Source organism: Pygoscelis adeliae, unplaced genomic scaffold, assembly GCF_000699105.1.
Source record: "Pygoscelis adeliae isolate BGI_AS28 unplaced genomic scaffold, ASM69910v1 Scaffold77, whole genome shotgun sequence".
In the NCBI taxonomy this organism is placed as follows: Eukaryota; Metazoa; Chordata; class Aves; order Sphenisciformes; family Spheniscidae; genus Pygoscelis; species Pygoscelis adeliae.
Genome location: NW_008825216.1, coordinates 2,327,656 through 2,352,388, shown reverse-complemented (window position 1 = coordinate 2,352,388; position 24,733 = coordinate 2,327,656). Strand labels below are relative to the sequence as shown.

The window sequence follows — 24,733 nt, the reverse complement described above, 5'->3', positions numbered from 1 at the left end:
TGGAGCGGGGCTGAAGCCGCCGCCGCCGCGCCACGTGACAGCCCGGCGGGGATAATAAGCGGCAGCAATGAGCCCCGCTGGGCTTCTCCGGAGGGTCAGCCGCAGGGACCTGCAGCAGCGGTAGCAGAGAGAGAAAGAGGGCAGGAGAGAGAGGGAAGGAAGGTCACCACAGGCCAGCACCTACCTGGCAGTTTCAGCCTCTGCTCTCAGCAAGACTCATCAATAGTCACTCCCTGTCACCTTGGAAAAAGAAAAAAAAGGCAGAAAAAAGACACCGCTATCTACAACCCATCAGCAAGTAAACTAAGCTTAAAAATATATATACATTTAAACACAGTAGAAGCCACAGCAGCTGAAGCTGATCCCCAGGTAGCATGAATAGCATGAACCAGATAGAAACAAACATGCAGTACACCTACAACTATGAAGAAGATGAGTACATGACCCAAGAAGAAGAATGGGACAGGGACCTGCTCCTGGACCCAGCATGGGAGAAACAGCAAAGGAAGGTCTGGAAATAAAGTAATGTGTGTCTGTGTATGTGCTTCTGTGTGGAATGATGTCCTCTGTTATTGCCGTGCTGCACCTGGAATTGCCAGGGCTGTGCAGTAAGGGGTTCTAATTTTGTAAGAGAATGTATTTTACATCGTATAAAGGATGTGTATAAAATATATTAGCTATGCCATATTTTGAGGGTGAAGCGTTTGCTTTTTGGATTCTTAAGTGAAACCTATGTAAAATGAAACTAATTTATGAGTCAGGAGTTTCTTTTTATATTGCACTGGAAATATTCTGTCAGTACCTCTAGATTTATATACTAGTATTTCAGTAAGTTTTAACTTCACTTCCTGGGTCTTCCTTTCGGAAAGCAGACTGAATTGATGTGTGTGCCTGGTTGCTTTTCCGAAACAGTAAATTGCAATTATAAACAGGAAGATGAATGAGGTGTTTCAGAATTGGTGTGCAAAAAAAGTTTGCAGTATTTCTGAGAGCAGACTGAGAAATCACTTTTGAAATTGTGATCTTGTGAGTCAGCTCTTATTAGAATTTACTCTTAATTCTGACTGAATCATCTGAGAAGGAAAATATTGCCTAGAAATATATCCAGGCTAGATTTGGAAAACTGTATTTCATGATTAGGTTCCCATATGCCAATTCACTGTCTGGGAAAAAACGGGTCTGTAAACTCCTTGGAATATACCATCGTAGAGGAGATGCTTCTTGCCTTTTAGGTGTAAGAAAACTATTATGCCAGCAAGTACTACCCATGCTCTTTGTCTGAACATAGGCAGAGATTATAATCCCATCAGCAGTCTTGTGAATGGTTCGGTACTTTAGTAATATTTGCAATATCTAATTTCACAACACTGAGTTTTAAGCAGCATATGGAAGAGAGATGAAATATTGTAAAGGATTTGTTACTTCCTAATGTAAAAGGTGATGTTGAAGTCACAGCTGACAGATCTGGGATTAAAAAGTTATCTGCTGGTTACAAGAATGAAAAAAAAAAAAAAAGGGGGGGGGGAGAGAGAGAGAAACGGCACGCTAGACAGTAAGGTTGAATATGCTTTTTGCTATAGATGAGCAGCTCACTTCAAAAACTTAAGTAGAAGTTGCCAGTTTATATCTGATGACAGAGTCTGACCCACTGCTACAGTCACAGCTTCTATAAAAGCTATACTATAAAAGTATAGCTATAAAAGTAAGAGCTGTTAGAATCATTGGGGCCAATGGGTTTGCTTTTCCATTAAAATCGGTAAAGCCAATATTTTCCTCTCAGTTTTCATTTGTAGGCTTCCTCCTCCTGTGAGTTTTAGCTGTTTTTATTCATTTTCCTGCATTCACACCTGATCGGATCCTGCTGCATGAGTATAGTGGGAGAAGTTTTGGGCTAGGTTGAAGTTCACTTTTCTTGATCTACCAGCTGCTGCAACTCCTAACCAATTAGTAAGCCGTACTCATCAACACTGACATTTGTTTTAATTTGACACTCTTTAGATGGTGAACTATTCTTTTATGTTTTATAATGAGAATGGAAATTTTCTTAGTGCTTAAGTGCTTTAGTGATTTGCCACTGCTCGGCTGTAACAGGTCGTGGTTACATCTGATTAGGATTGAATTGTCCAGCATTTCAGGGAATGCTGTTTTCAAAATAAAGAAATAATGGACAGATTACTAGATAGTCAGCACTCTAATGCAGTTTTCCTACAATGCAGATAAATGATAAAAAATAATTTGGATTCTGTAGGCTTTCTTATGTTTACAGTAAGTCTCGACTTTTACAGAAGAGCAAGGAGTAGTTAGTATAAGACCCCATAGCAAATTTTTTGTTTGCATTCCTCCAAACAGACAGTGTTTCAGCAGAAAGTCAGGTTTCCACATCGGTAAATTAAAGCAGACTGTGCTTTACTTCCATAGAGTAGGGAGATTGTAGCTTTGCTACTTTATGTTGCCAGTTCCCAGGGCTTCGTTTTAATATTAAAGTGATACCACATTTAAATAAAATTTAGGAGAGGGGATCCTCATTCCTTGTCTTGGAAGGGAGTCTGAATTTATTATTACATGAAAAATAAGTACTCTTATGATAAAGGGCCTGATAAACTTTATAAAATTTCAAGGCTTCTATCTTTTTCTAATTGGTGCTAAGGCAGTTGCAGGAAGTGCTTTCTTTATTTCCTTATTCATCAGGAGAAGATTGCAGATACATGGGCACAGATCTTTGTTCTAACTGGTAATGTAATATTGAAAAGTGATCTCAGTGGAGCCCTGGCAGTTGGCAGCATATATTTTCTATTAGACAGTCTTGGAACAAACCAAAAATAAATGCCATTGTTTCTATTGTGGGCTGCCCTCTCCAGACTTGCCATTTCAGTGATATGCCTGGTATGAGATCTGTCAACAGATGCTGGTAACACATGATGACGTCCATAGGATTACAATGGATGTGACGCCTAATTATAACCATGGTTCATAGAGTATTATGGTCTGCTGTAATCCAGGCTCCTTGGTGGTTGCAGATGTCAGAATAAATATGAAGTACACTATAGAAAAGGAAGCTGAGTTGTGGCTTAGCTCTGTCTCTCTGAATGTGAACAATAACTTAAATGCTTCAGTTGGGGTAACATTTAGCCTGTGTCAAATCAAGCAATCAAGAAAATAAAACAATTTGACCATTTGCTGTATTAGACACTATTGGTAAAAACTTAAACAGGATCATATGGTTGGAAATTCCAGGCAGCAACTTTAAAGAAAGACTAAATAACAAAAAAAAATTGTATTTTGGATGGACATGCTGTCTTCAGTAGGAACTCATTAGAGAACTACAGCCTTGGTGTCTTTTGAACGTGTAGATGGCAACCACGAGATTGGAAACTTCTGAAATCTGTTCCTGACCCAGGACGCTTCCACTGGCCACGTGTGCTTAAACAGCAGTTGAAAGATCTATGAAAGTGGCCCCTTGTTTCTTCAGTACTACACAGAAATAAAGATCTATTGGAAATCAAAAGGTCTGGCCAGAGGGAGTGGGATTCTCTTCTTCACTCTGCTCTGTAACCTTAGCCAAGGTCAGCTCACCTCAGCCCTTGGTTTTCCCATTGGTAAAAAGAGGACAGCAGTGGTATTTGTAACAACTGACAGAAGTGGTAGGTTCTATGGTATGTCAGGCTAGTGATTAGCTGTCTTTCAGTCCCTACCCTGCTAGACTGGAGTGGAAGTAAAATCATGCTAGCTCGTAGTGGAAGACTTAAAACCTGATTTCTCTTCTCTCCATGATAAATTTATTTCTTAAGTTTCCAAAAAGAGTTCAACAAACTCCACAAACCTTTTAGTTTTCACTAGCCTGTATCTCAGTATAACTAAAAGGAACATAGGAAAATGCAGTGTCCCTTAGCTTAGGAAACCAAGCACAACAATGCTACTCAAAATGCAAACGTATTGTATTGTTTGCAACGTGTTTGAACTGCCAACACTACTTAGTGAGCTGTGTGTTAAACGGTACTCTTTCCTCTTTGTAACTTTTGCTATAAATACTTTATTACAGGAGTGTGCTTTTTTAAACTTTGACATGAAATGTGGTTTGTTAGTTTTTCAAGGAAGTCTTAAGCCTTCAGGATAATGATCTGAAGGTTGTGAAACAGGTGTGATCCCTTCTTCAGGACAGTTGTATTGTAAAGCGCTAAACTGGCTCCACATACTTCATATGTGCCTTCTCCAGTCATTCAGACATGGCTCTGACACTGTTGCACTAACACATGTAAGGAAAGAACTGGAAACATGCTGCTTGCCTTACTGGTATTATTATAGATGAATGATCTTATTCTAGCGTGCTGTATGGCCCTGATACCACCGCCTTGTTAATGCAGAAGGGTTTTAATGTAGGTGTCAATGCAATTTCTGACCATTTTGATGTTTTTTTACACTGGTATAGAATAAACAAGAAGACTCAGAATGTTTATTTACCTTGATATTGCATTCTTTGTGAATGCAAATCTTCTTGATGACACTGAATGCTGTGCATGAGTGAGGACTTTGGAAAAGGTTCTTTACGAAAGAAGCTGTGTCTTTCCAGTCTTCAGCAGTACATATCAGATTACATTTTCAGTGTGACCCATAAGGATTTATCTGCATTACCTCCTTTGGCTGGTAACACAACTCCTGTTGTCCTTGCAAATAAAAAAAATGCATTTGGAAGCCACATATATGGCAAATTATTTGGAAGAAGCTACCAGGACTATGAATTACGGACAACATCCTTCTTTTTCTAGTGTTGCTGCAGCTTCATTAAGTTCAGCAGATTCGAGAGGTTCGTTGCAGCCTGAAAGAGAAATTGACCTTGTGTTCAGTCTGACTTCAGTGTCTATAAATAGAGTTACAGTCAGTGTCCCGGATTCACTCTGAAGTTTGTATGGTCTTCTATGGATGGAATCTAAATTGATTTCTTATCAGAAACCTCTTCCTGAAAGAAGTCTGCTGGTGAGTGAGAAGACAGATGGAGTAGTGGAAGGAAACAGCTTCGTTCTTCAACCAGGAAGAGAAGAAGAGAAATACCCAAGCTTGAATGAATGAAAAAGAAATGTAAGGCAGAAGAATGTTGGCAGGAGAGGCTGGATGTCACCAGCAAAATTCAGTACTGTAGAACCACTCCTCATGGATTTACAGGCTCCGGATTGAAATCATTGTCATGGAGAATATAGCACTAACTACAGTGTGTACAGGGCATTCCAGGCTAGGTCTTGCTCTTTTACTGAGATTATCTGAAAATAATCAAAGTTGGGGTTTTGGGTGTGGGTTTTGGGGGGTGGTGTTTGGGGTTTTTTTGTTTGTGGGGTTTTTTTTTAAGACCGTGCAAAATTCTTTCCTTGAATAATCAGCCTTGGGGTTAAGCTCCCATAGCACAGAAAACACCCATCTCTTGAGGATTTTTAATGAGGTCACACTTTTTACCCACGTGGAATACCAGTGGGATTGTTGAGAAGGCACAGAGATTCCGCTCTGCAAGTGAGCAACATGAACAGGGTCTGGGTGAGAGCCAGCAGTGAGTGTAGGAGGTGTGAGGGAGGCAAAAGGTACGCTCCTTTCTAAGACAGTATCAGCCTTCTCATTACTTATTCCTAGTACTTACCTGTTAACAGTTGGATATTTCATATAAAGATGGGGGTCCTGGGTTGAGTAGCTTTCGGACTAATTTCAGGAGGGGATTTAATTTGTTAGGAGGAAAATCCTCCAGTCGAAAGCGGAATGATAGTCAGTGGAAAAATCATGTGCTATACTGAGTCCTACACTGCAATTCTCTGCCTCCCTTACCTTTTATGCACAGAATTATGATGACGTAGGTGTCTTGGGAATTCTGTAGGTTGAAATGCAGGATTTTCTAATAGATAGAAAAGCAAACAATTTCACCTTTTTAGACTTCTTTTTTTCTATTTTCTATCTTATTCAGCCAGTACTGTGACTGTCTTACCAAATTATATATGCCACTATAGATGCAGAGTGTGCCTTATGGTAACAAGAAGTTTCAGCACTCCAAGGCCACATGCTTCTCCTCCAGGTGCATCAAGAATTTTCTTTTCAAACAGTGGATGCCAAAACCTCTAGTATTAAGAACACACATATAAAACATCTCTCACTTTAAATCCTGGGTGCTCTTTAAGTGACCTTCTCAGTGGTAGATGGCCTCATATAGGGTCTGACTCCATACTTGATAGTCAATAGACAGACTTCATTTTTTTTCTGCCACAGCATGTCTTGATTTTTCAGCATATACTATAACTGTCCTAAATATTAGATACTGATGCAATGGAAGGGCATGGAGTTGCAGTTTCTCTAGTCCTATGAAGAGTTGCCATGAGGGTAGAGGGACTCTGTATAGAAATATGGGATGTGTTTATGGCTTGTTCTGTACGATTGGCCTCTTAAGAGATTAGTGCTTGTTAAAATAGTAACATGTTAAATTCCTCTTGCTGATGTTACTTGCATGGAATGGTGCTTGAGAGGAGCATGCTGAAAGGATAGTGGAACAATCATATTTTGTCAGTGTGCTTCATATTCTGTCTTGGAAGCTGTCAATAAGGTGTGCAGCTAAAGAGGGCTCTGAATACTGTGGTGCTGGTGTATGAAGCGAAATTCAAAGAAAGCTATTATGAAATTCACTTAACTAGAAATGTTTATGGAGATAGTTTTTTCGAATGGGAAGCTTTTCTTTACCAATACTAAGTGCGAGAAATCAATATATTACTCAATATTATATTTTCTATTTAAACTCAGATGGCCCTCTCAATGTTGACCCATTCCAGGCTCTGTATGCTTTTGTTACTGTTGTCAAATGGATAATTCCTACAGTCCCAATTCAGCTGTTAGTTGCCACTCACCCCCAGATATCTGCCAGCAACAGAACTGTATGGTTATGGAAAGAAATTATAAGAACCATTTTATAATGGGAAGCAAAGGCTACCTCCTACCTGCACTCACAGATACACACCACAGCCTCCCCTGAAATTCATATAGTAAAATGTCTGCAGATATGCTGATCCAATTAGTAAGACAATAGGGATTGGAAGAAAGTATGGATCTAAGCTGCAACTAAGGTGCTTAAGAGCTAGAGAAAAGCTGTGTGTTGAGCAGTGGACTTCGCTATAATCTCTTGGGGGTGGGAGGTCTGCGTCTTGCTGTGGATCTGTGTTTGGGTCACTGGAGAGCTGAAGAGAGAGGCATGGGAGGTGTTTGCTTGGAAGAGCACTGAGGGTTTTCAGCCCCGAGACTGCAGTAAATAGGGAATCCACGCTCATACAATTTGTAGCCCTGTGCAAGCAAAAGCAGAGCTCAGGTATATTCTGTAAACTAATGAATCCCAGTAAGAAAATATCATGATTACATCACCAATTTCCAAATCAAACTAAGACAGCTTTGCAAGCTGAATTTTGACTGCTTTTTGCCAATGGGGTACCGCATTTCAAAATCTTCCACCAAAGCCCTTCCATCCTCTTACAAGTAAGACAAAAGGGGTTTCATCATTATGATGGAAAAATCAGATACCAAACGCCTAACATAAATTTAATCACTGTTGCATAAATTCTGATCCATTTAATGATGTTTAGTAGTAATTTCTGTATTACACTGAACAGTTCTACTGAATTAATTTCAGTGAGACTGAGCATTAGGATTTTCTTTAGTAGAGAATAGTGAGTACTATATAGATATTGGTAGTATTTTAGAAGTTGTACTGCAGAGCCTGCTTACAAAAGAACACCTTGGATTTGTATCTGAAATGCAGGTGGACATGATGCAGGAAGAAGCATGTCAGTGAAATAGAATTAGATGGGAATTTGTGCTGCTTAGTTTTGTCCCAAGTCAAAAGATGTCCCTCCTGCGTGTTATTTTATATCCTCGCAAGCAACAAATATAAAAGTGCTTACACAGTTGGCAAAGTTGAGTTGTATTGGATGGCTTTACTGCTAAGCGTAATTTCTTCTGAGCCCTAATTGCTGGGATAAACAATGTGTAACTGATGTGGTATTCCTCTACTGTGAGCAGTGAAAAGTTGCTGACTCTGAATGAATATGTCTTTTATGGCTATGTATTCTTTACCCTCAGCTGATACCAGAATGAGAATGTATTCACATAGAGCACTCCATTTCCTCCTAAATTAAATTTCATTCCTACTAGTTTGGGGTGATTTTCAAGTCTTCAATGTTTGAAGAACATAATTTCATGAAATGCTGTTATAAGGGTGTGTGACATTTGTTCTTATATCACTGGGTTTGTTGGTTTTAAATATGCCTCATGTTGAGAGACTTGATGCATAAAGCTGATCATAACTATACAGGTGCTATACAATGCTCTTTTTCTACCTGATAAAATTGGGCATGTATTTAAAGAAAGAAGTTACCTCTTTCCACATCATTTAACCAGCAAACACAGTCTTACGATCACCCTCTGTGACTGTTTCTGTACATATTCTGTAGTAGCTCTTCCTGCTGGCAGTACAAGCAACTCTTCAATACAGACCAAGATAGCATGGTCCTAGTACTCTTCAAACTACTGATGTGAAAGGATTACAGGGCAGGTGTTACTGCTCGGCAGGAACAGAGCATCTGCAGAGACAGAGGTAGAAGACTTTGAAATGCAATGTTCTCCTTTTAGGAAAGTGTCCCACTTGAAATGGTAGCTTGTAGAAATACATTTCATTCTTTAGAAGGCCTGTCCAGAGGGAAGCAGAAGGTGACAATTGTCTGGCTAATGTTTACTTAGTTTCTGTATTTGGACCTTAAATTTCCATGTGTGCACACAGTTGAGAAAACTAGTCCTGAATTTACATCCTGAGTGCGAGAATGGGCACTGCTGCTCTTATGTCTGGTCCCAGTTTTCCCTGCTTTTGAGTTACAAGGACGTATCACTTTGTCCATGTCTTCATCCCCAAAATAGTGGTTGTAATAGCTATGTGCTGGCTTTACAGATGAAAGTGCTAAGTGTTTACTGTACTTGGTATGAGTAAGATTTTCCATTTACTTCAAATGCTTGCTCCCAACTGCTCTTAACTGTCAAAATCCCTTCAACTTGAAATCTGATGCTTGTTCTTATTTCTCTTCAAAAACCTGTAAACAAAATCAGTCCAGCCATCCATTACTTTGACAACTAGCAGAACCTAATTTAGAGCAGATGGCTTCTACTCTGAACTCCCCCCTAGAAAAGCCTTGCTCACCCCCACTACCATAGCAGGAGTCTGTGGAAAGTGACTACCCTAGTCTAAAATTAGCATCTGTGATTATTCCTTAAGCGTCTAAGGAAACACTCTTATTTTTTATAGGTGTTGAACACCCAGGCATTTCCACTGATGTCAGGAGGAACTTCTGTCTATTTTGCACCTCTGAAAATCAGCCTGCTATTTTGGCACTCACAGAAAGGCTTAATCATCTAGCATTAAGTGATTTTTTTTTTAACTCTGTTTTATGTTTAATCTTGGCACCAATGTAGCTTTTCACTGCTGCAAGACTTAAGACATTGCACTCTTTAATATGAAGAAAACTGGTACCCAGCTGCACTAAATACAAATTAAAAAACAGTACATAAATGATTGTGTAGCTCTGGGGTATTATTTCACTTACAGGAGTTTCTTTAGGGTATGGAAAATCTCTGTAGTCCAAGTTCATCTCCAGCTGTACTCTGGAGTGTAGTTCCACCACGCGTTTTCTTTGGCAGAGCAGCTGACCACCTTTGACTCTACTCCTATCCATAGACTTCCTTCCAGTCCCCTTCATTTGCTGGTACAATGATCTACTGCTGTATACCAGATCATTGAAGAAATTTGAAGCAACACTCCCTGTTCTTACCACTTCTTAATCTTAAGTCATTTCAGTAATGTAGTTTGCAGTGCAGCCCCACAAGCAGCTATATCTGTACACGTACATGTTATGTATAATGCACTTATCATCCATCTGGCATTAATATTAAAAGACAAACAAAACACCATACATGAGGCTGAAGTTTGCTTGCTTTCCTTTTGTCTATGGTCTTAATTTCCATGACCGAGCACAGGTCCCAGCATGGCTCCCGTTAAGAATAGGAATATGCTATAAACAAAGAACTGTGTTTAGTTGACAAAGCAGTTTGCTTATTACCAACACTGCACTGTCTGAAACACAGGTGTTTATGCTTTCAGCAGTTACAGCCGTCATTGTTTGTTATTTAACCATCTATTCTTAGCTAAGTGCTTGAGAACAGGTTACTTAATTAAATTTCATATAATCAAGCCATCCAAAGATCCCGAGTAATGTTTTGCTTTTTATTCTGTTTTTAAGAAAAGCTCAGTAATTTAGGAACCTGAGCCTCACTAAAAATTATTTATGAACTCTGGAATTTTTCTGAAAGTCTGCTGGTTTACAGGCTATTTTAAATGTTTTAGAAAATGTTACTCTATAGCTAATGCCTCATAAAAAAACTTCAGAGCTTAAAAAAATCAAACCAATATGTTTAAGTAGTATCTTTGACAACAGAAGTTTTTTAATTCTTTAAAAAACAAATTCTTAAGAATGAAATAAAAATTGATTTTTTTTTTAAATCATCAGTTACAATAATAAAGAAATTAATATGGGCAGATTATATGCTTTGTGTACTGAGAAATATTGCATTGAGTAACTGGGCATATATGCCACAGAGGAGCTTTTTGTTGCATAATTGGGAATAAATGCATGAGGTTTTCCTTTCTCTAGAAGAATCTCAGCTGAAACCTTAGTTTAGATCACAAGTGAAACTAGATTTGGTGATCTTCCAATGTACTACATAACAGTGCAAAGATGACATTTACTGTGGAAATATCTTAGGGTCTGACTATTGGCATACTTCGCCCATCATTTATTGGTGTCAGGGACTTACAGATGTGTGTTGGTGTGTGGAATCGAAAAAACTTTCAAAATCGGTTTTAGTTTTATGAGTCAGAAGACAGGCTTTTCTGATTATGGAAGTGTTTTAAAGGATGTTGATAAATTGGATAGGAACATACTTTTATCCCACTCTGATTGACTGTATTGAGCAATTTATACTGGATTTACTTACTCACCTGGCAATGTAGTATATAACTACTGGATAAAGACAGCATGGTGAAGAAAATCAACAGAGAAAGCAAGGGAAAGACATTTGGAAATCCAGTCAACTAAATGCTGGATTAGCCTACTTCTAATTAATCCTTCTATTTCCAGAGGGCATACCTTTATTTCCTTCCATACTATAATGTGTGAATGTTTCTTTCGTCTCATTCTAAATAGTATTTGGTCATTTAAATATGTGTCTGCTGAAACAAAAATGTTAGCCAGCACTATCTATGATAGTTCAGGAGCTCTTGGGGAACCAGGAGGAGCACTGTAGGGCACAGCTGGTGGAAGAAGGACCCGAGACTGGAAAGGAGAGTAGGAGATACGTATCTCTTTATAAGAAGTTCATTTGGCACTGATAGGGTAGTGGTAATGCATGTTCTTTGTTTAATATACTTGAGAGAAAGCCCCAGGCAGAAGGAAGGGCATAGACTTCACCTTTAAAGCACACCTGCAGATTTGTCCCTTGCAGATCCACCACAGTATTCGAGACCCTTTTTGGATTACCTATACTTTGTTTTTAACTCCCCACAGGGCGAGGCAAATATAATAGAGACTGTGCTTTTGTTCCTTAATAGCCAAGAAGTGGCCAGTTGGAAAAGAATACAGAGGGAGAGAAAACCAGAAAAATGGCTGGTCTCAAACCTTTCATCATTGCTGAAAAAGTTCCTTCCAAACCTGTTGACATTTTTACTGTGAATCCTTTTCTGAAGATGCCTTCTGGTTTGTTGATACTCTTGTGAAGTAGAAATGCTGAGCATGGAAGGTGGTGCTCCAGAATTAACTCCTTCGGAGCTGTGTAGAAATGAGTGAATTTCTTTCGACCCTATAACAGTTCAACTTTTCGTTGGATATTTTGGTCCCATGACATACTAAATACCTTTTTCCATCCTTGTGTTTCTTAGTTTTTCAGTAGTTAGATCCAAAAAGCGTGCCTTAAATATAGCCCTTTGTCTAACTAGTGCTTACAGTGAGACCTCCCAAATATCACTTTATTCAAAAGTGATCCAGAAAGCACCAGAATGCAAATAGCTCACTGTTCCATTAATTGAGTATGCCTTCAAAAGTATTAGGAGTTGTCTTGATTGTGTTCACTCAAGATCTGTATCTAAGAACTTGTAGAGAGCAAGAGAGAGAGGGTGCATGAAAGAGAGATGTTTGGGAGCATGCATCAGTACATTGGAGTTTCTAACAGAAACTACACACTTCATGCTCTGCAAGCTCTCTGCTTAGGTGCCTAGTGTCCTACCTGATTAGTTAGGGAGAGGTATCTCTTGGACAGCACTTTATGAGATATGAATATATGTTTCTATATAAATGCAAAGATGCAGTCTTTATTGCATGGGTGATAGAGTCCATTAAAGCTTTTCTAAAAATGTGTACAACATTTCTTTGCTGCGCTCAACTTTGTGTAGTGTAAAGGCAAATGTATTTTAATGCTCTGACAACTGGGTGTGAACTGATTTATTTGTAGGTATGCGTTATAAAGTTTTGTGGTGTAAAGTCATCAGGAATGCTGTGTAAGATATTAGTTGCTATAGCCATACTACTTCAGGTTGCAATGTCAGAATTACTTGGTTTTATAGTGTAAATTCAATCTCTGCAAAGTGCAGTGTATCGGGACAGAGAATATTTGGTTAGTATGCTCTAAAGTTAGGTTAACCTATTAGAGGAAAATACTGTTGTGGCATGCAAATAGTTGGCAGTCCTCAGAAGTTCAGTCTGGATGCTGTACACTCCCAGTCATGCTGTGTGGGAGTACTGTGTCTCTATCAAAAAGGCACAGGTCCTTGTGGGCGATGCTTCTCTATTTCTGCAGATTTCAGTAGGAGACATTTTGAAGGGCAGAATTTGGCAGTGTTGCATGTAAAAAAAAAACAAAAAAAACCCCACATCTACCATGATCTGTTAATTGTTAAATTATTAGATGCTAGAAACAATATGGCCTATTGAAAGGGATCAACATGTCCATAAACTTTTCCTTCTAGGGAAATACAAAATCAACATCTGAAAATAAAAGAAAACAAAAGCTGTTGACCAAAAATAGATTATTCAAAACATCACATTTGTATTGTTCCATTAGTCCCTTTTTTGTTTGATTTTGTTTTGTTTCTAAAGCTTTACTCCCATTTAAGAACTGTGTTCTGAATATGCTTGATTCACAGACACTTTTTTCACCAATATTTGTTTTTTGAGGCTTGTGAAATAAAAGTTTTTGCAGTTGCTACAGCATTTTAAATTTGCAAAACGTACATGAGACTGTAAAATACTGCACAATCACTCAATTTTAGAGATGAACAAAGCCCTCCTAATTCTGCATTTAGAAGTCTTATTCCATAGGGCATATTTACATTTCACCTCTACTGTGGGGTAAAGATTTTGGACAGATGTGTAAAGAGGTTTTACTACTCGAAAGAAGTTGTACAAAAACCTGTGGAAGAGCAAGGACTCAAATGTTGAGTCTTTACTCACTGCCTGTCTTTTCACTCTCATTAGAGAAAGCAATTTAATAAGGGGGCTATCATAACTCAGAAATTTGTTAGTAATTTGAGAACTTTATATTTACTTCACAGATTATACCATTTATTTACCATTCTGTAGTGCTAATCTTGTACCTTGAGCATTTTAATACACTGAATAATGGTATGTAATCAAAAAAATTCAGAGGTCTTAATTCTGTTATGGCAAGGTATTAACATACCCGTTGTTTTACATAAAAGGCAAAGATCATTGCAAACAGCAAGGGATTGCTCCCCATTACTCCATCTAGCTAGAATGAATTATCCAGGGCTGCTGTAAGACAGCCGGGCGTTGCCGTTTGGACAAAGGGTTCTCAAAGAGTATTGCCTGGATGCTGTTTGTGACCATCTTCTTTCAAGGGTTCATGCATATGATGTGAATGAACAAACTATACAGCAAAAATAGTCATTCACATCCAAGAGAAAGCTGACTTGCAAACCCCTGACATTTGTCACCGCTTAGCAAGGTGGTGACAATATTAATTAAAAGTCTTAGTATTGCAAAGCCTTCCAAGTGGAATATTCTAATAGCTCCTACACCCCAACTCACGATGAAAGATAACCTCGTACTGAAGATGGACTTTTAATTTATTGGTTGGGAATGCGTGGCTGGGGGGAACCTTTCACTTTTAGGTCAGTGTTTTGAACCCAGGCCAGGTGAATAAGTGACAAGGTTGCTAACACATGCAGGCTGTTGGGTAATGTCTATGAGGTGAGGTGTACTCTCAGTTTAGCTCTCGGGGACAGGTGTCCCCATCACTTAAACCACCAGAAATGGCAGCTTCATTGGAGGTGCCCAAACCTGACCTTATTAGAGAGAGGTAGGGACAGTGACTTTTCATACTAGAGGTGAAGGCTAAAACAATTTCTGTATGTGAAAATTCTTTCTCAGATTGCATCTGTGGGGTTATTCACAGTCATTGGTATTCTTAACAGTTCCCTGAGCGACTTCTGTCTCCATACCTAAGTGGCTGGCACATTTCATAGTTCTCTAAGAGTTTAAGGAGGGAAGGGTAACTAGCATGCAACTAGATTTGCAGTAGTAGGTAACTGGTTTATGCTGAACAGCTAGCTTTGATTTTTAAATGTAGAATTAACTTTGGATGACTGAGAACAGATGCTGAAGATGTTGATAATTGTTATGTGTTGTTTTCCATCTGTTCACCATAGGTTCTGTTTTTGATTAATTTTACAGTTCTTTATTTACAAGATATTTATAGTTTTGTCAACTTTCTAATCTTTCTTGCTACTATTTCTTTATTGGGCTTTTTTTCAGGGTAGCGTTTGAGCACCTCAAAAGCAACAGTGAATTTTCCCCCTAAGTAGTGCTGTGGGATATGGAGGGTTTATTATTCTCATTATATTTGAATACAGAAGTGGGACACTTAAAAGTACTCAGCTATGGCTAACATCTGCTCCCATTGTTGTTAAAAGGCTTATAGTCCCATATGAGGAATCATGGGTCATAAAATGCTCAGCATTTAGAACAATAAAAAAATTTTTAAAATTCCTGTCTTAAATGACTTAAAGGCTGTCGCAAAGTTGGGGAGAAAACACAAGTGTCAGGATCTCTTCTCCAGGATCATAATACAGACCTCGGGAAATGTATGTACCCATAGAACAGATCATTGAATCCACTTTCATTTTAATTTGGTTTATGTTTAACTTTCCATGAACACTCTTCTGCCTATTGACTTTGAATCTTCTTTTCCTCTATCCTGTTACATTTCTCCAGCTTTGTTTCTTTATTATTCTCTGTCTTCACCCTTCTACTTTCTTTTTCTCAAATATCCCTGACAAATCTCCTCCAATATTTTATTTCTTTTTGCTAAGAGAAATTAGGGGGTCATATGAAAGTAGGAGAGGGAAATGAGGATCACCACAGGAAGAACACCCTGACAGAAACAAAATGTACAGCTATCTGTTGCATGCCAAGTGCTTGGATTCCTAAAAGGAAGTTGTTTTCTGCTGAATGACTTCTTATTTTGTAGTCTTTGGATAACATATATACCTAAGTTTTAGGGCTTCTCAGCCACAGAATCTGGAAGGAAGAAGAGTCTTCTTGCCTCTTCTCCCTTTTCAAGGCTGCAGTGTAGATGTCAATTAGGATGGGAATCTTCCATGAACATCATAGAAAGTATGACTGGGAGAATCTGGGAAGGCATTTAGTCCATTCCCCTACTTTTGGGCAGAAGCAAATATGCTCATGCTGTTCTCGACACATTTATCCAACTTGTTCTTGTTGATGTCCAAGAAGAATGATTCCACATTTACCCAGCCAATTTCTTCCAGTGCTTCACTGCTTCTAGAGTTAAAAATTAATCTAAATCTTCCTCCTTGGTGTTAAAGCTCATGACTATCTATCTTCAGTGAACACAGATCTGATTCATTCTCTTCTCTGTTGTGACTTCTTAAATGGTTGAGACCATTTAAGGTTGATGACGTCTTTTCAAACTTATGATTAAACCCGCCCAGTGGTTCTATATTTTTCATAGATGAAGTTTTGTAGAATTCTGTTCTTTTAATGGATTCTCTCCAACTGGTCCATATTCTTGTTGAATTTTGTGCCCAAAAGAGGGGACAGTATTACAGCTAATCCCTTTCCAGCACTGAGGAGATTGGAAGAAATACTTCAGATATTGATACACCATTCTTCTGCTTAGACATTCCAATATTGTATTTGCCTTTTATAACAGCACAACATTTTTCAATCGGGTTAGGCTGTGATCCACTCTTATTCCCAGATCCTCTTCTTCAGTGCTAGTGCCCTGCCAGTAGTTCTCCATCCTGTGTTTTTGCAGTTATTTATTACTGGAGGAAGGCAGTACTTCAGACTCCTTGCTAATCCGCATCCAGCTTTCTTCAAGTCATTTCACTGATTTGTCAAGATTAGTTTGAATTGTAGCTTTGTCATGAAACATGCTTACAGACCCGTCATTTTGCTATCATACTCAAATGTTATAAGCATACACTCTATTCTGTCATCTAAATGAGTAAGTAAAGTGTAGTATAGGAAATGGTTCAGGGCAGATTCCTACAGAAGTATACTTAATAAGCCCTTCTGCTTAATAGTGAGCCATTACTCACCATTAGTAGGAAATATATTAGGAAAATAGTAGGAAATAGTAGGAAAATTAGTAGGAAAATAAACTCTCCGGCTTGCTAAACACTCTTTTTTCTTTTTTTTTTTTCCCCTCATATGGTTTTGTGTTTAGTTTTCCTCATAGATAAATAGCTCTCTGCTGTTGCAACCAGCTTAGGTACGTGACATAAAAGAGATCTGCTTCTGTCCTGGTGGGGGACCTTTAAAATACTCTAGCTTAACTAGTGGAACTAGGATGAATGGCTAGAGTTTAGGTAGGCAAAATCATGAGGGTACGACATGCATGTACCTAAATGCAGGTTTAGAAATGTAGCACAACATAAGTTTTTGCTTGCTTGTCCTTGGAAGTTTAATTTTTTAAACGTAAGATTGGATTCTGCAAAAGTTGATGCTACTTGCCTAGTGAAGTTTCCCACTTCTACATAAATAAAATACGCCAAACCTTTTATCACCTATAAGACTGTGTTTCTCCCTTTATTATTAAATTTACCACATGCAAATTTACCACAGACCACTCTGGTCTACTTAGTGATAGGAATGTGTTCAAAAATATTCAGAATTAAAAGAAAACACCAGAAGTAGACAGTAGGGTTTTTTTTTCGTGACAGTTCCTTTGTCTTTCTAATTCCTTCACCATAACAAATTGAGTAGGTTGCAGTTATATTTTAAAGATAAGAGCGGATAAAGATATCTTGCAGGTTTTATAATGCAAGGTAAAACCATGCCCATGCTTTTACTGAAGATTTTCATTGGATTCTTGCCTCTTATTTCTGTGTTATTTTTCTGAGCAAGGGTTCTGTTATTTCAGTGATTCTTGAAATTCCAAAACCGAAAAGTAGATTTAGACCAGAATTGTCCTACAGATCCTGAACACTTTTTAGTTTCAAATGGGATTTTAAACGTTGCATGTGCTCCTACTTCTAAAATATCAATGTTTCTGATTGAAAATACATTTCAAATAGGCAGAATTATTTTAAACTGATAAAAATACACAAGCGGACAACCCTGTGGCACTGCGTGTATTTTGAGAAGTCATACATTTGGATCATACAGATGCCTGCTGCTGTAAAACTTTCATAAATGTATGTCATCAACAGTAATGAAAAAGGAAGGAACTTCCTTCAGGCAATAGAGCTGTTGTAGCATTATACCAATGGTCCATCAAAGTCCTGAGTTGTCTGAAGACTTACGTAAATTTTTGTGATTAAGACTGATGCTTCTCTCTCACTTACAAAGATGGGCTTACGTGCCTGAAAACTTCTCTGTCTTTTCCAGCTACCTCAGGTGATCCAATAAAGATATTATCTGCCTACTCCTAATAAACCTTGCAATCTTTTAACTGTTTTAGCCCCTCCAAAGACCTTGTGAAACCTCTTATCTTCCTTCCTTTCCTTCCTGTTCTTCCCTTAAGAAAAAAAGGCTGAGGAGAGGACAGCGCATGCAGTGACCCATACTGAGTTTCCCGTACATCTTGCTGCCGCCTGAGTTTTCTTCCATTTCAGACCAATGGGACAACCTAACCTTTCTCTGTCATCTCCTCTGAAAGAAAGAGCTAATGTCACTCACTTTGTAACAAAAGGCTCAATAATCTTCTTGACATTTCTTGGGGTTCAGCCTTGCCGAATTATTCTTGAAGGGATATTTACATGCTCTGTTTTTTTTTGTTAATAGTGAGCACTGTAAAACAGACATGCAATTATTCAGTGCTGGGAGAGGGTTGCATGTTTTACAGGAAACCCTAGACTCGCATAGGATTAGGCCACCTGCTTTGTAAGGACTGAGGTCTCCCCAGGCTCTTCCATGCGAGCAAAATGCAGAATGCTATCAAGACATGTGCAACGTCCTGTGTGATGAATGCATCCCTTTGACGACGTCTCCTGTGAATGATAAAATTAAGGAACTGGAGTGAAGTTCCCTTAGTTACTAGAGCAGATCTGCTGACAGTGCAGAGTATGCTAGCATATCATCTTTGGCACCATCTGTTCAGCTATATGGATGGATGTGCTGGAGCAGGGAGGGCTTTCCCCAACGTTGCATTTGGGGACCTTGTGATGAAGCTTCTACTAACTTCCTTTGTGAGACAGTTCTACGCTATCCTTTCTGTTGTTCCCAGGAATTCGGCTTTGACATACTGCCTATGATTTGAGGGTTTCCTTTTAATGACCTTTTGGAACATGCTAAACATTTCCCCTACCTTAGCCTTCAACGGCGCCCTTCACTATGCTTCTGCCGTGCTTCATTTGAGTTGTTGCTGTGCTCTGGTGTGTTTAGCATTAAAATCCCACTTTGCCTACCAAGTGTTTCGGAGTGATCGAGTTGTACTGGTGAACCACCTCTCCTGTTATAGTTATTCTAGTTATTTTACTAACATGTCCCAATGCATTTAGGTTTCCACTGCAAGGGGAAATAACAGCAAGGGGACACTTAATAATCATTAAACCAACAAGTAAGATATAAGATTTTATTTATATTCAATTCATAAAAATATACTCATGCACCTAATATACTAAAAGAACAGCTGATCTAGATGTTCTAGGAACATACAAAAGATGCTATTGGTTCACCATCAAGCTATTTTATAAAGGCTGTGCAGTTTTCTGCTGTGTTTCACCTTCATGCCCCTTCTTTTGGGAGCAGAATTAAATAGTTAAGAGAACGAGGGCCAACGCAGACTGTATCCCAAGCCCAGAGAAAAGCCCTGATCCTGCAGTCATTAGAACACTGTGTGGACACAGGAGCCAGGAGATCATGTGGCAGGTTCACAACTTATATTTTAAAACATGGATAACAGACAGATGGGAAATTCTTCAAGGGGAAACCTCAGTCTGGCCTAGTGGGAATGTTCTGGCAGAGCTTTCTGTAACACCCTTGCCATGCACTCAGAGCCCAGTAATGTTCTGTATAACTACAGCGTGAATCACTGCATCCCATTTAGCCTAGAAGTAATGAAGACCCTCAGCCAGCACAAGTAGAGAGGAAAAATACTTTAGAAGAAGGGCTATAAAGCCGATTTTTAAGAAACAACTCTATCAGACTGGGGTAATTAGGGATAACACATATGTCTATAAACAAATGTGTTGAATGTTTATATTTGAAGTTAATTTTTTTTTCAGGTGTGTTCTCCTGCTCTGGGTACTAGAATTTAAGGTCTACTTAAAATGAGTTGTGCTTCTGCTTTACTTAACAGACACGGGAAGTATTAAGTTTCCTATTAATGCAATATTTTTCATAACTCATAGGTTAAAATTGGATTTTGTCTATATTTTCTTACGTAAATGTTACAGAAAAGCTAGAAACTCAAAAAACAAATGACTCGTGGGCCAATAGCCTTTCTGGTAGGGCTACAGACAAGCAGACACATGCCTTTTAAAATAAATATTAGTTTTTGAAACTTGTAAATATTATAGCAGACAGAAATTGATTTGAGTTGGAGAGTGAAAGGCAGTGTTAACCTTTGTTATGAGATATACATACTAAATAGGATAGCGGTCTCCAATCCTTTATTGGGCTGGATCCACTGCTCAATTTCAATTCTGAGTGCAAGTAAATAAATCTTCCTGAACTTGTGGAGTGTATTCCCTGTACATGTCCTCATGCAAGTTATGCTGCTGTTTTGGTGATGTACATTTTGGACTCCCTGTCAGTGCCAAACTAGAAATTTACCCTGTATCTTCAGCAGGTGGAACAAGTTGTCTTGTGACCCACCAATGGGTAACAGTATTGGAGAGGGTGGTAACTGGTGCTTTCTCAATTCTCTTTATCCCTATTATCACATGCACATATGAAACTTGTTATTATAGCATCTTGTTTTTTGGCTTTGAAGCACAATCAAAAGTAAGTTATCATTATACTCACATAAAAAGGACGTGTGGGCTTTCTCAGGAGTGTAGGACAATTCAGCTCTCAGAGACATCACTTTTTCCATCAAGCATGTCCTTCATTGTGCATGTGTAAAAATATTTGCACAGAGTGGGCATACCCAATTATTTTTTGGCATTAGCTGCAGTTGATTGGTAATTGATTAGGGATATCTCCTTTTTCTGTGCCTTGTTGCAACTCTACTTGTCAAGGGCTTGTAAAATTAAGTGGCCTGAGTAAATTACCAGGTAAGTTTTTTTTTTTTTTTCCTCAGGTACACACTTTGCCATCACAGATCTATGAATCCAAATTATGGAGAATATGCTATTGGCAGTCTTCACAATGAGGCTAAGTGGGCATAGAACATAAACTGCGCTCCCTTTTCTGGACTTAGCTTTTCCAAAATAGACCTGTGACAGCAGTAGACAATTAATAGTGCATTAAGAGAATATTTACCTGTGGGACTGCAAATTGTTTGGCTTCCTGCCCTGCATCCCCTCTTCTGTGGTTGTCTTTGCTGACATCTAAGAATGTCAGCAAAGTTTCTTTTGTAGTAACAACTTTGGAAAGGAGAAATTTTATTTATTTTTTAAATTTGTAGAGCCACCTATGGTAAATAAATTCTAAAAAGAAATGTCTAGCTTTCTAGGCACTTATTTGTATCCCTCCTGGTATTTGACTTGGTGCCTTCAGTCCTGCCTTGTTTCTCTGGGCAATCTGATACTCTGAAATGTGCTGTACAGCTCAGCAGAAAAAGGAATTTGCTTTGTCTAAGTCATTTAATAGCTTTTAAATCCTAGTGGATTATAAATTTGCAGGGTACTATATGCTGGCTGTATCTTGATATCCAGGACTTAAACGTGCTTTGAATTGTTTCTTAATAACTATGACTAGAACTGTTAGTTAAAGCCAAAGCAGTGAGAACAAGTGGTATCACAATAAGAACAGAAGGATGAGGGTTAAATAAAATGTGGATTGTGGAAACTGTTAAAATTTGCAAGTTAAGTTTTGTAGTAGCTTTAATACAGTCACTTATGGATTGCATCACTGAAACATAGTAAATCCTTCCTTAAGCAGCATTCCTCTAACCATGTTTAGCCCTAGGAAAATAAGCCAGTTTGGAAGGCACCGGGCTATGAAGCCACATGTCGAGAGTCTGCTGTAACGTACGGCAGCGACACTTTGCATGAAGCACAAGACAACTGTCACAAGGGGATAGCACCATTTCATGACCTGGTGCACTGGTAAAACAGAAAGCTCTGAGAAACTGTAGTTTAGCTAAAAGATCTAAATCTCTTATTCTAGATATAGAAGATAATCTAAACCATCTAGATGCAGATAGTCTAAATAAAGAATCCATGCACAGTAGAGTGCTTCATCAGAACTTGTTATCTCATGAATGCAGGCTTTGTAGGTAATTCCAAGTGTATCCTTCAGAATGCTACAATGTCAATAACAAACCCCAATACTACTGGAAAGAATCTTAAATAACCTACAGATATAAAAAGGCAGTCCATAAAACCAGTGACTGTCATCAAACTATTTATTGAAAACAGCTTGATTCAGCAGTACTAGCATCTTTTCCTTGTTTATATCATAGCAACATTGGCTGCTTAGTGTCTTCATAAAATGAATGAGATTGAGAAGAGCGTTTGTCTCAGCAAATGCTGAGAGTGCTGTAAAAATATCTGCTTTCAAGAGAAACTATTTAAATTGTTTGAAAACTTTAGGATCTTTGGATAAAACTTATGTTTTGTGTCTATCAGTGCGGCATCCAGTAAGCTGAATCAGCTGTTGTAGAGGTGAAGTAGAGGACCACAGTGAGATTAGAGGTGGACAAAATTTTAATTTGCCTTTTTTTGTAATATATATGTATTTATATATGCATATATGAGCTAAGAAGTGCTAGGTTCCATTTCTTCTTAAGAAACTAAGTGAGGAGTAGCTTTCTTCACAGTAGGAATCAGATTTGTATTTTAAGACTGCTCGACTGGTAGGGTCATTGCCATTAAATTCTTATTTAAATGAAAAATGAGGAAAACTCATTTACTTGAGTGGTACAAGGTCAGAACATTCACCATAAATGTCTAAAAGAAGAGATGGAAATGGCTGAGGTTTTTCTTCAAAGTCCTCTGAGTTTAGCATGGTGTGCTTGGAACAATTCTACAAACTGCAGTGGCATCTGCAGATAAGCACATGTCCATCACTGAAGCTTAATTCATGAAAGGCTCATTTATTTACTCATTCAGTTTTCTAATATTTATTGCCAAATTGCCATGCAACGTTCATGTGCATTTACCCTTGAGTGCTTTCAGCTGTTTTTTCTGTATTACCATAACATTGTTCCTTCCAAGGATGCTTGTTATACTTTTAGTATTTGCAAATGACTTAATGTGGTGCTAAGCCTTTTTAGATACATATCACTAGAACAAGATACTGCTTGAGGCAGACAAATTAGTCTTATAAACTAGATCCTAACCCTATAATGATCCAAACCAAATACCACCCTAAGACTCCATCATGTCAAGACCTGAGGGTAGAGGTGCCTAGTAACTCTGTTGTGATGCTTGATACACTCTGGTTTCAGGTCTCCTATGAGCTCAGTAAAGCTAGTTACCTTAAAATGAGGAAAGTTTTACCTTCCTGAATGACTGCTTTTCAAGCTAACATCCCTTTATTAAAATAGATGTATTTGCAGAGATGCTTCAGCTGCAGCCTTACTTATTTCCATCTGCACACAGAGCGACTTTCTTATGCCTCTACCTGCAACTCATCCTCTGCAGGTCAACAGGACCCCTGCCCAGAACCATTTCCAACACTGTCTTCTCTCTCCTCCTTTCTCTGGGTATCTAGAATTAGGGATTTCACTGCACAGCTCCCCCATATCCGTAGCACTTCTTGCTTCTTCCTTTCAATTGGAAAGGAGAAGTCGATAAAACTAAAGTTTAGCAAGCTGCTCCTTGTCTCTGTAGGAGCTCTGAGAAAAGAGACCAGCAAGCTGCATATAAATTCTTCACATAAATTGAGTCAAACCCAACAATTAAAATGTTATTCTTTAACAGAAGGTTGCATTTTTAAGAATAGACCATTTTTGAAAATTCAATCCGTATCTTCTTAAGGTATGAAATCTGTCTAGAATTTACAAGATTCAGTTCCAGGGAAAGTTTTTTGCCTTCATCTACTGGCCTTTCTTATTCTGTTTCTGAGAGATCAGAAATTAAATAGTCTAAAAAACAGGCAAGAAAAAAGAAGGCCAAAGGAAGTTTTATATTGACAATGGGGATTTAGGATATGTTTTATTTTTTAAACAATTTACATTAAATGTTTTTAAGATGATGGTAATTTGAAATAGCAAAAGAAGGGGAATTCCAAATATCTGACAATTTTAAGTAGCTGAAGTCTAACTTACCAAAATGCATGGCCTTGTTATATGCTTCGAGTTAAATACCTGGTGAAATATCTAGTAAAGACAAACTTGCTTTAGATATCTTAACAGTCACTGAAAAGCAAGGAGAGTTTGTCAGAAGGCTGAGAAGAAATGGATATTTGAAAACACACTAATATTAACTACTAAATTTTATAGTAGCCCATGTTTTGATTTAATTCATACAAAAGGTAATGTGTATGTGACCTCTGTAGATCAATGGAGTTAGTTCTGCTTTTCATCTCTGCAAGTAAAAGCAGACTTGGTTATTCTCCATGGAGAGAGAAATGCTCATGGTTGCTTTTGTGACCATTTTTGCCCTGCATACTTAAGTATCTGCATTTGTGTGTTTCATGAAGTTGTGGTAGTTTTCTGAAAATTATATAATACAGTTTAAAAATAAAACCCTTGGTAAGGCAGGCCATATCTGCAGGGTCTGAATGTGAAACTTCTGCACTTGAATTATTGTAAACTTTCAAAATCCATTCTTATTGTCCATGATTTCAAAAGGCATTCTGTTTCTCACTGTAGTAACAAGTAGGAGCAGATGCAATTTTGCTGGTATCCTTGCTGTATAAAGTCTTTCTTCAGTTACTTCATCCTGAAGAATGTTCTTACAACTTCCTTGCCTGTGAGAAATGCATGTTACTTGTCCCTGGCATAGATAATCTGTATAAGAACTGTTTATCATGGCATGAATTCAAGTAGTAGAAGTTTTTGCTTCTGTGCTTGGTATTGCCTACATTTT

The 24,733-nt window shown here is 38.3% G+C and overlaps 1 protein-coding gene across 2 annotated transcripts in view; it reads left to right on the top strand.

Moving 5' to 3' along the window:
- Positions 1–44: 44 nt before the first annotated feature.
- The window catches only part of ACTN2 (actinin, alpha 2), a 72,699-nt gene continuing 48,010 nt past the window's right edge, over positions 45–24,733 (top strand). Inside the window, exon 1 of one of the 2 annotated variants that reach the window (XM_009329158.1) lies at positions 45–509. In XM_009329158.1, the coding sequence (XP_009327433.1) occupies positions 375–509 (135 nt within the window). In that variant the 5' untranslated portion in view covers positions 45–374. The remainder of the gene's footprint in view (positions 510–24,733) is intronic. The other variant, XM_009329157.1, reaches the window with a different exon arrangement.